This window comes from Ranitomeya imitator, chromosome 4, assembly GCF_032444005.1.
Source record: "Ranitomeya imitator isolate aRanImi1 chromosome 4, aRanImi1.pri, whole genome shotgun sequence".
NCBI lineage: Eukaryota > Metazoa > Chordata > Amphibia > Anura > Dendrobatidae > Ranitomeya > Ranitomeya imitator.
The window spans coordinates 349,849,560-349,865,059 of NC_091285.1; the positions used below are offsets into that span (position 1 = coordinate 349,849,560).

At 42.3% G+C, this 15,500-nt stretch overlaps 1 protein-coding gene across 2 annotated transcripts in view; it reads right to left on the minus strand.

The window, feature by feature from the left end:
• CPNE8 (copine 8) overlaps positions 1 to 15,500 on the minus strand; it is a 545,271-nt gene that overhangs the window by 96,384 nt on the left and 433,387 nt on the right. For both annotated transcript variants that reach the window (XM_069764995.1, XM_069764997.1), the window contains exons 12-13: positions 14,146 to 14,199; positions 5,051 to 5,112 (exon numbers count right to left, since the gene is read on the minus strand). In XM_069764995.1, coding sequence (XP_069621096.1) covers positions 5,051 to 5,112; positions 14,146 to 14,199 — 116 coding nt within the window. The remainder of the gene's footprint in view (positions 1 to 5,050; positions 5,113 to 14,145; positions 14,200 to 15,500) is intronic.

Sequence of the window (15,500 nt, forward strand, 5' to 3'; positions counted from 1 at the left end):
TCAATTCAGTCCACAAAAAAGCATGTCCCCACTCAGGTCCGTCATCTGTTAACGGAAATATAGTGTGCTTCCACGTCACTGGAAGCACAAAGGCTTTGGAAATGCACTATGGCTCCTCGTCCTTCAAAACAAATCCAGGGAATTCTGCGCTCCCAAAGCCAAATGCCCCTTCCCTTCTGAGCCCCAAAGTGTGTCTAAACCACATTTAGCATTCACAGTTGGCATTTCTGTAGCAATGATAGCCTTCCGAATTTACGGGTGCATGTCTACAAAAGCACGTGCTGAGCATAATGTACTGGGAACTACAATGTACTGGCACTACAATAGGAAATTTGCAATTTTAACTCAGCATCATTCACTGCTGCTTGTTTCTGAAAAACAGCCATGGCGTTAAAATCATCACTACACTTGTAGATAAATTCCCAAAGGCCTATAATTTAAAAACGGAGGTCACTTGCTGCTCTTCTAGCACTTAGGGGCTCTGTTTATGGAGTATGCAAACTATTCTAGGAAAATCTGAGCCCTAAGAGGTAAACAGCACTCCGCCCCTCCCAGGTCTTGTCGTGTGGCTAAGCAGTACTATACAGCCACATAGAGGTATTGCCAATTGTGTGACAAATTTTGGTACCATTTTTACCCATTACTTCATGTGAAAACGTAAAATGTGGGGCTAAAACAACATTTTTGTGGTTAAAATGTAATTATTTTTTTCACTGCCAATATGATAACGGCGCAACTAGATGAATTCATTGAGAGGTGTAGTTTGTAAAATGGTGTCACTTATGGAGAGTTCTGCTGTTCTGGTACCCCAGGTGCTCTCCCAGTGAGTCATGGCACTCGCAAACCATAACATAATTATAATATGACCCTCCTTCCATTCTGAGCTTTGCATGGTGCCTCAAAAGTAGTTAGCGATTAGATGTAGGGTATTGGTACTCGGGAGAAATTGCTCAACAAACCGAGAAGTCCATTTTTCCTATTAGCCCTTATAAAAATTAAAAATTTGAGGCGAAAACACCTTTTTAAGGACTCAGTTTTCCAAAAAGATGTCACAATAAAAACAGGCTCCTCCAAACTGTATCTGTACATTGTTAACAAATGAAGAAGGAATTTAGCAAGAGTGAAATGCAAGCACCACACAAACTAATGTTGCGCAGAAAGGCATGATGCAGCAAGTCTATTTTGTAGTGTATATTACTGATGGGGCGACAAGTCGGCGAGACAATTCGGCGCAAGGATGCTTCTTGTCGTTGCTAAGGTTCATTGCACTTTCACTTGTCATGAACCAAAGTATGTCCAGTCCAAATTTCAGTACGATAGATCATTTCTTTAAGAATTTACAGCTATTTTTCCGGGTAAAGTAGCAAGTGAATCACTCAGTATATATGTATGTGTGTGCCACATAGAGGTTTTGATTGGAATATCGGTCTATAGAGAGTTTTCCCTAGCATGTCATCATATTGAAGTGTTTCTTCAGTTTAGTTAAGAGCGGACACAGCTGTATTCTTTCACAGAATCAAGGTCATCGAATTAAACGCATTCAATCAGAGCACATACAGCACAGTGCAAAAGTTTTAAGCAGGTGTGAAAAAATGCTGCAAAGTAAGAATGCTTTCCAAATTGAAGTGTTAATAATTTATTTTATTTAACAAAATGCAAAGTGAAAGAACAAAAGAGAAATCTAAATCATATCAATATTTTGTGCAAACACATTTTGCCTGCAAAACAGCACCAAAGCATCAATTCTTCTATGTACACTGGCACACACTTTTTGAAGAAACTTTTCATGGAAGTTGTTCCAAAAGTCTTTCAGCACTAACCACAGATCATCTATGGATATAGGCTTGCACAAATTCTTCTGTCTCTTAATGTAATCAGAGGCAGATGCGATTATGTTGAGATGAAGGCTCTGTAGGGACCAAGTCATCATTTCCAGGACTCCTTGTGCTTCTTTAAGCAGACGATAGTTTGAAATTATACTGCCTGTGTGTTTAGACTCGTTGTCCTGATGCAAAATAAATTTTTAGTCATTCAAATACCTCCCTGATGGTATTGCATGATGGATAAGTATCTGCTTGTACTTCAAGGAATTGAGAACATCAAGAAGTAAACCTTGTTGAGGATCACAGATGCAGTGGTCGCAAAGAATACTTAGAGCAGCTGATATCCTTCATGGAAGAATAGCAGCCAAAAACCATACCTTCAAGGTGGAAACAAGGGCAGATGACTCGTCTATGTATGAAAATAAAGGAATTGTGGTGCAGAATGAATCTGGGCAAGTGTACCTAGGAGAATTGATGCTGTTATGAAGGCACTGGGTGGTCACACCAAATATAGCAACGATTTAGATTACTCTTTTGTTAATTCATTTTCCTTTTTGTTAACTGATAAAAATAAACTACTAATACTTCTATTTTTGAAAGCATTCTTAATTTGCAGCAATTTTTTACATACCGGCATAAGTGGTTGCACAGTACTATATATATGTTATTGTTCTGATGGATTTATTTAGATGTTGGAGCTTTTACAACACTATACATTTTTATTCAAGTGCAGCAATGAATGATATCAGTATAAGTTCAATTATATTGCAAGGACACAGCTACAGGGAAGCAGAAAGCAAGACTTTGAGAAAATTTCTACAATAAAATGCCTGTGAGTGGGCGTTATGTTTCACAGTGATGAGGTTTATGATCTGACTGTTCTATGTTTAGCTGACAGTTGCAAGTGTTTGTGCTGAACGTATCATACGTTTTAATCTGTGAAGAGCTACTGAACAGCATAATCAAAGATGTATGACAAATGGGAAGAATACATCATTACAAATTGTCTCTTACAGGAAAATCTGTTGCCGCTATTTTATTCTTCTTTCAAATCTGCTTTAATAATTACTTTAGCCTGTCCAGAATAACCAATCTACTAAAAATATAATTCTAGTAATCCTTTACACATAGGTGTTAGGCCTCTTTCACACTTCCGTTTTTTACAATCAGTCACAATCAGTCAAAATGTTGAAAAGACGGATCCTGTGTAGATTGTAAAAAACGGATGCACTGGGTCCATTTTTTTTACGGATCCATCGAGGCTATGTGCACACGTTGTGTATGCGTCTTTGCCGCATGTTTCCACTGTGAAAACGCATACAAACACAACCTATGTTAAAAATAATAAAAAAAATAAAAAATCGTGATATTCTTACCTTCTGGTGTCCCCCACAGCCCCCGTTCCCAGTAATGCATTGCGAGACAATGACCTGCAAAGGCAGCATCAATAGTAAAAAGAGAGAGAGCGAGAAAGAATTTCCCTGACAGGAAATTCTTCCGTGAATGCTCAGTTTCAAAAGACGGCATCTGTCGCTGGATTCCTGCTTTTGACAGTCAGCGATGGATCCTGTGTCCATAGACTTCCATTATAGCCAATGACGGACAGCACAGGATCCGTTGTTGAGCGATTTTCCGACGTACACAAAAAACGTTTCTATTTGCATTGTCTCCACCCGACGGACAGCAATTTAACGACGGATCCAGAACACGACGGATGAAACTGAAGGCCATCTGTCACAATCCGTCGCTAATACAAGTCTATGAGAGAAAAACGGATCCAGCAGAAACATTTGCTGGATCCGTTTTTTTCACAAAACAACACATTGTGACGGAAAAAGAAAGACGGAAGTGTGAAAGAGGCCTAAGTTGTACTCCTTACCATTTATACTGCACATCTAGATTTGATGCATGTTAATACAACTGTCATGAGGTGACTATCACGGTGTGACACGACGCATGGTCGGTCAGCTAATGTTGCAACACACAATGGGGATGGAATAAGAGGGGAGTAAGGCCCTACCAACAGAGAATGAGGGATGGTCACCACCTGAGCTAAAGCCTGAGCCTGTCCTTGCACTCCCCTAACGCCCTATGCGGGTCCTGCCCCAGCCGCTGTCAGGATACCTTGTCCCTAGTTGTCACCTATAACTGCCCTGGCTAGTCCACTGGCAGGCAAGGAGCACTAGCCTCGCCTCTACAGGTAATAAACACAAAGGGAAGTGACAGACACCAAAGGGACAAGGTAACACAATTTCACACTTTGCTTTCTCTGCTGCAAAGCACAGCACAGCAGAATAAAGGCACCAGATAAGCGAACTCAGCAGAAACACCACTGCACCCAGAGTGCTCCTTACTCCAGCTTGATCACTGCAGATTGCACCATTGCCAACAGTCAGCTGATGCATCAGGTGACCTTTTAAAGGATGGTGGATATGGTCACTGCCCACATCAGCTGACCCAGCAGCAATGCAATTACACCAGCTTGCCAGTGGGGGAAAAACTGACATTAACCCCCAATAGTTTAAAAGGTTTAACTCCATGGAACCAGATCTGCCACAAATCCAAAAACGGATTGCGACAACAGCACTTAATACATACCACTATTTCACAATGCAGAAATCAAAAGTATAAATATGCAGATACTAGACATTAATAGCCAAGGAACAGGTCCATATTAGTCTCAATGTGCAGGTGAAGCTTTTAGCCAATGTAGCTCTTGGTAAGATGATACGTCTGTATAGTGTTAGCACAGGTCTGAAAGGAGTTGTCTCAACAGGACATCTCCATCCCATTTTGAACGTACCCCAGCGATCAGCTAAAATGTGTAGTGAGATAGTGCTGTTGGAAGCCACTCTTTTCAGGAAGTTTACTCTGCTTTTATCAAGCGAAAGGGATGCTGGCGTCATACATACAATGGTACCTGGGAAAATGGCTCCGACACAGTTGAAAACTGCACAGAAATAGGCCTTAATCAAACAGCAGCAATGTGGAAACATATTGCCCAGATCTATGGTTTGAATGCCCTAAATTACCTGCATCATCAGTATCTATGAGGCTGTTATCCTAGATTATTAGACCTTCAAAAAAAGGCAAAGTAATTCTGAAAAAGATGGTCCCACATAATGATGAGGATCAAGCATGTGTTATGTCCAATTAGAAAACAACATATTATTTTAATCCAGTTTTATTAGAACCCAAAGTTCCTAAATTTTTAATACAAAACTTACCCTCCTTTTATGTAGTCAAGGAATGAAACTTCTGTTTCCACTAGAAAAGAGAGCAAAGTAACCTAAAAGAGAAGTTAAAATGGTTAGAAATGGATATTGCCAACACTACTTTATGTTAATAGTACTTTATTTCTAATCATCGGTTTCTAAAACTAGTATAAAATAAAAATCCTAAACTTAATAAAAATGAGTCCACTAAAGCTTATTAACGTGTTATCACTAAGGCTATGTGCACACGTCTGGAATTTCCCCGTAAATTTCCACGGCAATTCCGGAACTCCCTGCCGCGGGAAAAACGTAATTAGCTTGCAGAATGCTAGCATTTTACAAGCGATCTGTCATGGTGAGGCTTCATCCAATCACATGCATTTGGTGGAGAGGGACATTAAGAAATTAAGAGAGAGATTTCACAATGGTGGATTTAATAACTTGTCCAGTGCTGAAAGACACGCCTTAGACCGTCTCTCTAAGAATACTGCGCTTACAGTGAAACCGGCCGATAAAGGCGGTGCGGTAGTGATTATGGACACTGTGAAGTATAAAACTGAAATTATGACTCAATTATCTGACACTGCGGTTTATAAAAAGTTGAAATGTGACCCTACTGCTATTTTTCAGAAGGAGTTGCAGCTTCTGATCGATGAGTCCTTCAACAATGGACTCATCGATCAGAAGCTGTGGGAATACTTGTTTGTGATTGCGCCAATTACCCCAGTTCTGTACACATTGCCCAAAATACATAAGGATTTGCTAAATCCCCCTGGGCGCCCTATTGTATCGGGCCGGGGGTCGATGTGCAATAAGGTTGCAATTTTTCTAGATCGAATCTTGCATGTTTTCTCGACTTCTGCCCGTTCCTATATTAGGGACACAAATGATTTTTTGGGGAAATTGAGTACCATCTCCGTGGGTGCCTCGACAGTTTTGGTTTCTTTTGATATTGTGTCGTTATACACATCCATTGAACATGAAAGAGGCTTGAGTGCTGTCGGTGTGGCGCTATCGGGCTCGGACGTGCCTCCGGATTGTGCACAGTTGGTCCTCACACTGCTGGAGTTCATCCTCGGGAGGAATTTTTTCCTCTTTGGGGATGAGTACTACCAGCAGCTATGGGGTACCGCCATGGGGTCCTATGTGGCCCCCACTTATGCCAACATCTACATGGCGGTACTCGAGGACCAACATGTGTACAGATCCATCTTCTGGCGGCACGTCCGGGCCTGGTGGCGCTACATTGATGACATTTTTTGTGTATGGGAGGGTACCAATGAGTGCCTCCTTGACTTTTTGGCGGAACTTAATGGTATACACCCGGAGTTAAAATTCACTATGACCTGCTCGGTTGATAGAGTGCAATTTTTGGACACTATGGTCTATAAAAAAGATGATAAACTTTGGACTGATTTGTTTACCAAGGTGACTGACAGGAACAGCCTTTTGTGTTATGACAGTTATCATCCAAGACGTATGATGGATTCACTACCTTGGAGCCAGCTTATTCGGGTACGAAGAATAGTTACTGACACAGAGATGTGTGATACAAGACTTGACGAAATGTGTGAAAAATTTATACAGAGAGGGTATCCAAAGGTGAAGGTGCTAGGTCATAGGGAGAAGGTGATCAGATTGACTGATGATGATCTACAGACTCATAACATAAAGGATAAACAAAAACGGGTGCCGTTTGTCTCTACTTATTGTCCGGCCAGCAATGGTATTGCCAATATTCTCAATAAACACTGGGGGATATTGCATAGGGGTTTGCCCCATATTCAAGATTTCAGTCCACGCCCTATATTGTCATACAGACGAGGGCGTAATTTGAGAGATCGACTGGTGAAATCCGACATTGGGACAGGCAAGGTTGCCATCCAGACAACATTTTGTCCTCCTCGGATGGGCAACTTTCCCTGTCTCAATTGTGCTTGCTGTGGAAATATGCTCAAGGGTGACAGTTTTTGTCACCCCCGAACTGGTAAAAAATTCATGATTAACGAACGGTACACATGTTCATCAAAATTTGTTATTTATTTAATAGTGTGCCCATGCGGACTAATGTACGTTGGTGAAACAACGAGAGAAATAAGAACAAGGATAAGTAAGCACAAGAGCACAATACGTACAAATTTACAGGACTTACCAATTCTTAAGCATTTTAGTGAATGTTTATGTCATTTAGGCCTGATTGGTATGAGTCTATTTGGGGTCTACATCCTGGTTTCCCTCCCCCCCCCCCCCCCGTCCTTTATCATGGAAATAAACACTACAAGCTGCAAGAGATTGGAAGTGGAATGAAAGATCTCGTCATCTGGAGCAAACATGGGACTTACTACATAGCGTCCTTACCATGTACATTAATGCATTTCACCCACAGCTTGTAAGTAGTTAGATTCGGGGTTGAACACTGACTCCGGGCTCTGCCGCGGTGGTGCGCGTGCGCGCGCCTGCCGTCTGGCTCCGCCCCCTCAGTCCGGCATTGTCCTGCGGTGATTACGGACGGGACCAATTGGTGCCTGCTCGTTCTCCCTGTTGGGGCGGGTCCGGGCTGGGTGGGTGGACCCGGACGGCGGCGTGGGCCCGCGCCGCGATTGCGCAGTAGGGCACTGGGCTCAATCAGGTGACGGTCAGGTGGTTCGTTACCATGACTATTTTAAGGTCCTACAGACATGTGAAGACACACTTCCCCTTGATAAAGCAACGCTATTAGCAGCGAAACGCCACATTAGGTAAGACACGTTGTCTCTGACTACCCTCTGCTTATGGACACAATATGGGGCAAAGTAACTTTACATATGCCTGACACATATTATGTGTACCGGAGGCTGAGAATCGCTATCACTAGGGGTTTACAATTTGCCATAGGGTCTATCCCTACATGTGATTGATAGGGTTCTTTTGGGCATAGTCTCAGAATATACTTGTCTATACCTACATTTACCATGCAATTAGGTGTATATAATGTTTATTTAGTGGCAAACCCTCTCTTTTTTGTCTGGTGTTTTTTTTGTATTATAGCGTCTTTTGCACAGTCACTTTTGTATATGTGCCTGTTTTTTAACTATAGTATATGTATTGTCTCTAATAAAGCTTGTTAATTTTTATACAAACTTCCATTTGTTCTCCGGATTAATATAATGCATTTTAGTGAATGTAGACATTCCATTAATCAGCTGCGTTTTAGAGTCATTGATGGGGTTCCTGCTCTAAGGAGAGGGGGTGATAGGACACTTAAATTGAAACAAAAGGAGTTGAGGTGGATCTCAGTATTAGAGACGTTACAACCCAAAGGACTTAATGTAGATTATAACCTACAGATTTGCATAACATAGTTGTAGCAAGATGGATATCTGGTATATTAGGTGGGTTATAGATTTAGTCTCAACAATCGATGATATTGTGTCCCCCCTACTCATTTAGAGTGTGCGTTTTCCCCTCTGTGTATTTTTAATTGTGTGCTATTTTTTGCAATTTTTGCAAATTTTACTAGTCTTTTGTAATAATTTTTATAATTCTTCTTTTTTCTTATTTTCCCCTCTTTTTTTTACAGATAAGTTCGAGATTTGGCATCCTAGGAACAGACGGAGGCTAACTATTATATTGTTTTTTTGTAAATTCTCCCTCCTTTTTGGGTGTTACTCTGTTATGTTTGGCCCTTTTTTCCCTCCCTGTGGTCCTTGTCTGTCAAATCATTATGTAACCATTGTTTTTTTATGTAGGGAGTGTAGTTGCCATGGATTTGGCTATGTCCGCGGTTGTCCTGGGAGCGCAGGTGCAGTATCGCGTGTGGGCGGGTTGGAGACCCTGGCGTTGATACGCTGTGGTGTCTCCGGGTCGGCCATGCGGCGTTCGCTGTGCCTTCTCTCTCCGGCGCCTGGCCTGCGATGTCTGGCGCGTGCGCGCTGGGCGGCACCATGGGGCGGTCACATGATCGGCCGTGTGGTGTGCTCTGTGCGCATGCGCCGGCGTTCTATGGCCATGTGGATTCTTTCCTGTAGGTTGGTCACGATTGGAGGGTGATGTACTTTGCGCCCTTTTTTTTTTTTAACACTTAGTGATTGGACAAGTAAGGGGATTGCCCTATCAAATGCATGTGATTGGATGAAGCCTCACCATGACAACGGAGCAACAAACACAGCTATTGGGCTGTGAATTGATGTTATGTTCTCTGTTCTGTTTCTGTATATGTTATCTGTTATGGGTTATGAGATTTGGGTGTTATTGGTTTTGTGATTATATGTCGAAAGTGATTCAAGCACAAATTTTTTATTTTTATGTATATTTAATAAAGGCCGCCCCTTGATGGTGATTGGTGCCCATGTGGGCTCCACACTATTTAAGATGGCCACTTCTGAGACTTTGTCTACTTGACAAAGGCCACCTTGGCCGAAACGTTGTAACCTTTGATGGCAGAATAAATCGTTTTTTGGATCTCTATCACCTGGTATGGATGCTGCTCTTCTTTTCTATTTATCGCTGAATCGGCGTCACACACGCCGATTCAGCAATGTCTGCAGGGAGTCCAGCGACGAAATAAAGTTCTGGACTTTCTGCAGCGACCAACGACATCACAGCAGGATCCTGATCGCTGCTGCGTGTCAAACTGAATGATATCGCTAGCCAGGACGCTGCAACGTCACGGATAGCTAGCGATATCGTTCAGTGTGACGGTACCTTAAGTCATTCTGAAGCTACAGACAGACAACATGGAGGATATAGAAGTCAAATTTGTATGAAATCCAATTGCCAAAATTATTTTAGCTCCTAATACATGTATTAAACTAAAAAAAAATTGGCAACAGTGGACAACTCCTTTAAAAAATTAAATTTTGAACTTCATGAGGTCCTGGCAACGGGAACATTTTTGGCAACTTGATAACTAACGATAAAGAGGATCTCTTTATGACATTAACTTTATGTAATTCTATGTCATAACTTTAATACTTGGTACTCTATTTTAGGTTCTTCGAATATATCCATCAAAGACTTTAAAAAGTGTTAAAATTGACACTTAAAAAAACCAGGTAAGTAGCAGTAGCCTGCACCTGTGTGTCCACTTGCAGTAGACATATATGCCAGAAAATGATGCACGGCAGCGCACGTTTGGGTTTGGACATAAGCCCCAACAGGGCCAATAAACGTGTGCCTGAATGCAACGTGAAAGCATCCTTAGGCTACATTTTCTTTAAAGGGAGGGTGCCGTGATTTTAGTTTTTGTATTAATAATTATTGATTATATAATCAATTATTTTTAATACAAAAGTAAATGTAGTACTTTAATACTTTTTTATTTATTCATTTTTACTTTTGCCACTGGAGGCCGCCATTTTCATTAGTGTGGGTGTAAGTGTCTGGGCACGACACTTGCACTCCTCACTTACGGCAGCCATGGGCATAGGAGCCAACAGTCGGGCTCCGACCGCTTCTCCTGCCTCTCAGCTGTGACTTGGGCACGCCCACTGGGCTGCTACGTCACAGCTGTGAGAGGAGATCGTGGCCATTTTGTTTTTTATTTTCCTCTGTCATCGCACACACAGCTCAGTGTGTCCAATGGCAGGAGCTGCCAGGGAGAAGCTGCTGCTGGGAAGCGAGGGTCGGGGTGAGTATCTGCAGCCAGGAGCTGTGATTGCAACCTGTACTTATTATTACAGCACAGGCTGCAATCACTGCTCACTGCCGTTCAGAGCACAGCAGGGAGATCGTCACACTGCTCTGCCCTGAACATGACTCAGCACTTCCTGGGAGAGGACTGAAGGTAAGTACAGAGTTTTTATTTTCTTATGCATCTACCACTGCTACCAGCCCCTATATACCACTGCTACTAGCCCCTATATACCACTGCTACCTGCTCCTATATACCACTGCTACCTGCTCCTATATACCACTGATACCAGCCCCTATATACCACTGCTACCAGCCACTATATACCACTGCTACTATCCCCTATATACCACTGCTACTAGCCCCTATATACCACTGCTACCAGCCACTATATACCACTGCTACCAGCCACTATATACCACTGCTACCAGCCCCTATATACCACTGCTACTAGCCCCTATATACCACTGCTACTAGCCCCTATATACCACTGCTACCTGCCACTATATACCACTGCTACCTGCCCCTATATACCACTGCTACCTGCCCCTATATACCACTGCTACCTGCCCCTATATACCACTGCCACCTGCCCCTATATACCACTGCTACCAGCCACTATATACCACCGCTACCAGCCACTATATACCACCGCTACCAGCCACTATATACCGCCACTATATACCACTGCTACCAGCCACTATATACCACTGCTACCAGCCACTATATACCACTGCTACCTGCCCCTATATACCACTGCTACCTGCCCCTATATACCACTGCTACCTGCCCCTATATACCACCGCTACCTGCCTCTGTATACCACCGCTACCTGCCTCTGTATACCACCTACCACTGCTGCCTGCCTCTATATACCATCTACCACTGCTGCCTGTCTCTATATACCATCTACCACTGCTGCCTGCCTCTATATACCATCTACGACTGCTGCCTGCCTCTATATACCATCTACGACTGCTGCCTGCCTCTATATACCACCTACCACTGCTGCCTGCCTCTATATACCATCTACCACTGCTGCCTGCCTCTATATACCATCTACGACTGCTGCCTGCCTCTATATACCATCTACCACTGCTACCTCTGTCCTGTGTAGCTAATCTAGTCTTGTGTAGCTAATCCTGTCCTGTGTACAGTATCACACAAGATAGGATTAGATACACGGCGCAGCACAGTATCACACAGGACAGGATTAGATACACGGCTCAGCAGTCAGTATCTAATCCTCTCCTATGCACTCCTCTCCCCCCTGCGTGTCTTTCCCCATTGTGGTTTATTATTTTTGTTGTGGGAGATGAGGGAGTCGAGGATTATGCGTTCGGTATGGTATAAAAAAGATTAATAAAGGACTTTATTCTGGCCGAGTCTTTATTTACAATACATGTGAGATCTATGTGGCGGCATTATGGGTGATCTATATGGCGGTATTATGTGAGAAGCATATGGTGGTATGTGAGAACACTGGCGGTATTATGTGTGATCTATATGGTGGTATGTGAGAACACTGGCGGTATTATGTGTGATCTATATGGCGGTATGTGAGAACACTGGCGGTATTATGTGTGATCTATATGGCGGTATGTGAGAACACTGGCGGTATTATGTGTGATCTATATGGTGGTATTATGTGAGAACTGTATGACAGTATTGTGTGATCTATTTGATAGTATTGTGTGTGATCTATATGGCGGTATTATGCGAGAATACTATGGCAGTATTATCGTCAGAAAGCGGACCCATTCTATGGTGGTTCTGGCTGAGCACCTGCACGCGGGTCTGGGGTAATAGAGGGTAAAGCATGACCTCCAGTTAGGTGCAGTCAGGGCTGGTGAGGCAGCTGAAGAGAGGGGTCTCATTTTTATCGTTACTATATGGCTACATTTCCTTCCCAGCGTCACCCCGGACTGCGCCTGTCGCCTCGCTTTCACACATTGCCAGGACAGGATGGAGAAGACAGGATCTGAGGAGGGGAATGGGGTCTGCATGCAAAGTCTGGATCAGACCAGGCCATCAATCCGCAGAAATGTTTCCTGGATTTCTGTGGAGCAGACGGTCCATCCATGTGTATAAAAGACAGCGCTCTATGTACAATCCCTGGCTGCTCCGCGCACCAAACAGGGGGCCCCTATAGACCAGCACACTGCTCTCCTGAAATACTCTGTGCTGCTGTCACCCTGCTCCCTCCACCACATATCTCCCAGAATCCTTTTGCTGCCTGCCATCCTTGGTGACTGTCTACTTGTCAGTATAAGGCTGCCTTCACACTATCATTATTTGGTCAGTATTTTACCTCAGTATTTGTAGCCAAAACCAGGAGTGGGTGATAAATGCAGAAGTGGTGCATATGTTTCTATTATACTTTTCCTCTATTTGTTCCACTCCTGGTTTTGGCTTACAAATACTGAGGTAAAATACTGACCAAATACTGATAGTGTGACGGCAGCCATACTCTGCAGTCACCAACAAAATGGCTGCTCACTGGGTTCCTGAATATCATCCTCTCTAATCCCTTAGCAAACACCCAGAAGGGGAGGAGAGGAGTGACATCACACACGTTAGCAGACTCCGCCCATAATTACTGCAGTGCAGTAATGTGAGCTATTTGTACACTAGGTTTTTCTGAAATTTCAGCAGCTGCTCCCCCTAGTGTTGAAAAGTGGAAATTCCAAAACTTTTCAAATTATTTTTCACTAAATTATAAACAAATGATAATATTTTTTAAGAAAATGTAATCATTAATTCTTTACATTTTTACAATTTCTGAAAAAAAAATTTTTTTGATGGCACCTTCCCTTTAAAGAGATTGAGGGCTCCTGGAACTGTACACAGCTGATTTCAGAGTGTTATTCACATCTTCATAGGGAAGTTGAAGTACTAGCAAATCACTGAGAATTTATTTTTTAACTTGGTGAAAATAATTAATTTAAATTCAAAAGATTCGCTCATCTCTAATTTTAAACAGTGTAAAAGGGTTGTTGGCAAAGTAAAAATATAAGGAAGGCAAGTAGATAATATTACAATCTTTCAAGAGCATATTTAACAGGACATTTATGTAAAAAAGGAGCTGCAATCTGTTCTTATTCTAATTTACATTTCATTACCTAAAATGAAAGTAAAAGTGGAAAAGTTTGTACTTGAGTTGTCAAAGATCATTTGCATTAGAATATTCTATAATGAAATGAAATGAATACTTGTAAATTTGTCACATTTTATTTTAATACAGATGTTGATATGGAAATTGTTTTGGCCTTGATTTTTATCCCCATTTAAGACTTCTATGCTTTGTATTGCCTAAGACTACTTTCACACTAGGAGTTTTGGTGAAAAATTGCAGGAATTGTGATTATTGCAGCCTTGCAATAAATTCCACAAAGTCTCCTTCTGCTAACTGATAATGAATATCATTGACACACACAAAGAAAAAGTAAAATATTCTTATTATGCTATATTCTAATGAGACCATATATGTTACTTACAGTTCCTGAATTCAAATACTTTTTCTTTTTTCCTTTTTTCTTGGCATTTATTACCTTAAAATGTGAAGAGAAAAGGATTAGAAATTATATGAAAAGTGAAAATGTATTTGCATTTAAATACAAAGTATATTGTTTAATGTATTAAATTGATGCAATGACTGCCTTTTTTAGTATTATTGCAATAATAAAAAAAACTATTTTCTGTCATGTTCAATTCATAACAAACATGTTTTTAGTTCCAAATGTTATAGAGATAAAACAAGTTTACTGTAAATATACACATCACTGTGCAAAAGCTGTAAGCATGTGTAAAAAGAATGCTTAATGCATCAATAGTATTGTTTTATCAATTAACAAAATGAAAAGTGAGTGAAAATGAGAAAAATCTAAATTAAATCAATATTTGTTGTGACTCTTTGCCTTCAAAACAGCATCAAAACATTAATTTTTCTAGATACACTTGCATAGCAGGAAGATTGTTCCAAACATCTTTGAGAAATAACCACAGATTGCTGGATGTAGGTGCAGCGCCCCAGAGTCCTGGTCGTTGCAGTAATGGTGCTCTGCCACTAAGGGGAGTGATGTTATGTTTGATTGCACTAAAGGAGTTCACCTGACCAGGTATCACAGTCACACATTACACTTCACTCCGGCCACCAGGGGGAGCAAAAGGCACTATGTATTAGGCCACTCCTCACACTCTGCTAAAACTGGGGGTTGGATAGGAAGTTAGAACAGAATGCAGCCTGGGAGAGCTCCAGGGAGGACCTGTCAGGGGTGGGTTCCTGGCAGGTACCTAGCAGAAGGACAGAACGTGAAGGAGCCGCGCCTGCACTACCTTGCGGCGGCATCCTAAGAAAGGACACGAAGCGAAGGATATTGTGGAGGAGTGAGAAACGAGATCACAGCACAAAGGAGAGCCAGTAGGAGTCGTGCCCCGAGATCGGCAACATCCTACTGAGGCGCGTAGCCGTTGGCTGGAACGCCGAGGAAGCAACGTGACTCCAAGCACTACTTCAAACAGCGGCAGGACAGTTGATTATAGGTTGGCTGTCTACCATACATCACCTAAGACGACATAGGGGGCAAACGTGGAGAGGGGCGTCTCTAGGGTCCTAGAATAGCTCCGAGCCTTCCCGTCAAACGGGTGCGTCCTAGCCAGATATACTTGGGGGACGGAGAGAGAGAAAAAACGAATATGAAAGTTGTGAGAACTATCCCGAATGCTCAGCAGGGAAGAACTACAACACACAGGCGCTAGTTGGTAGGCACTGATTTCCACCTGCAAAGGGAACTCTGGATGTGCCTTTGGACCGGCCGGTCTCAGCCAGCCCTGTTAGCAGTGCTCTGGATTG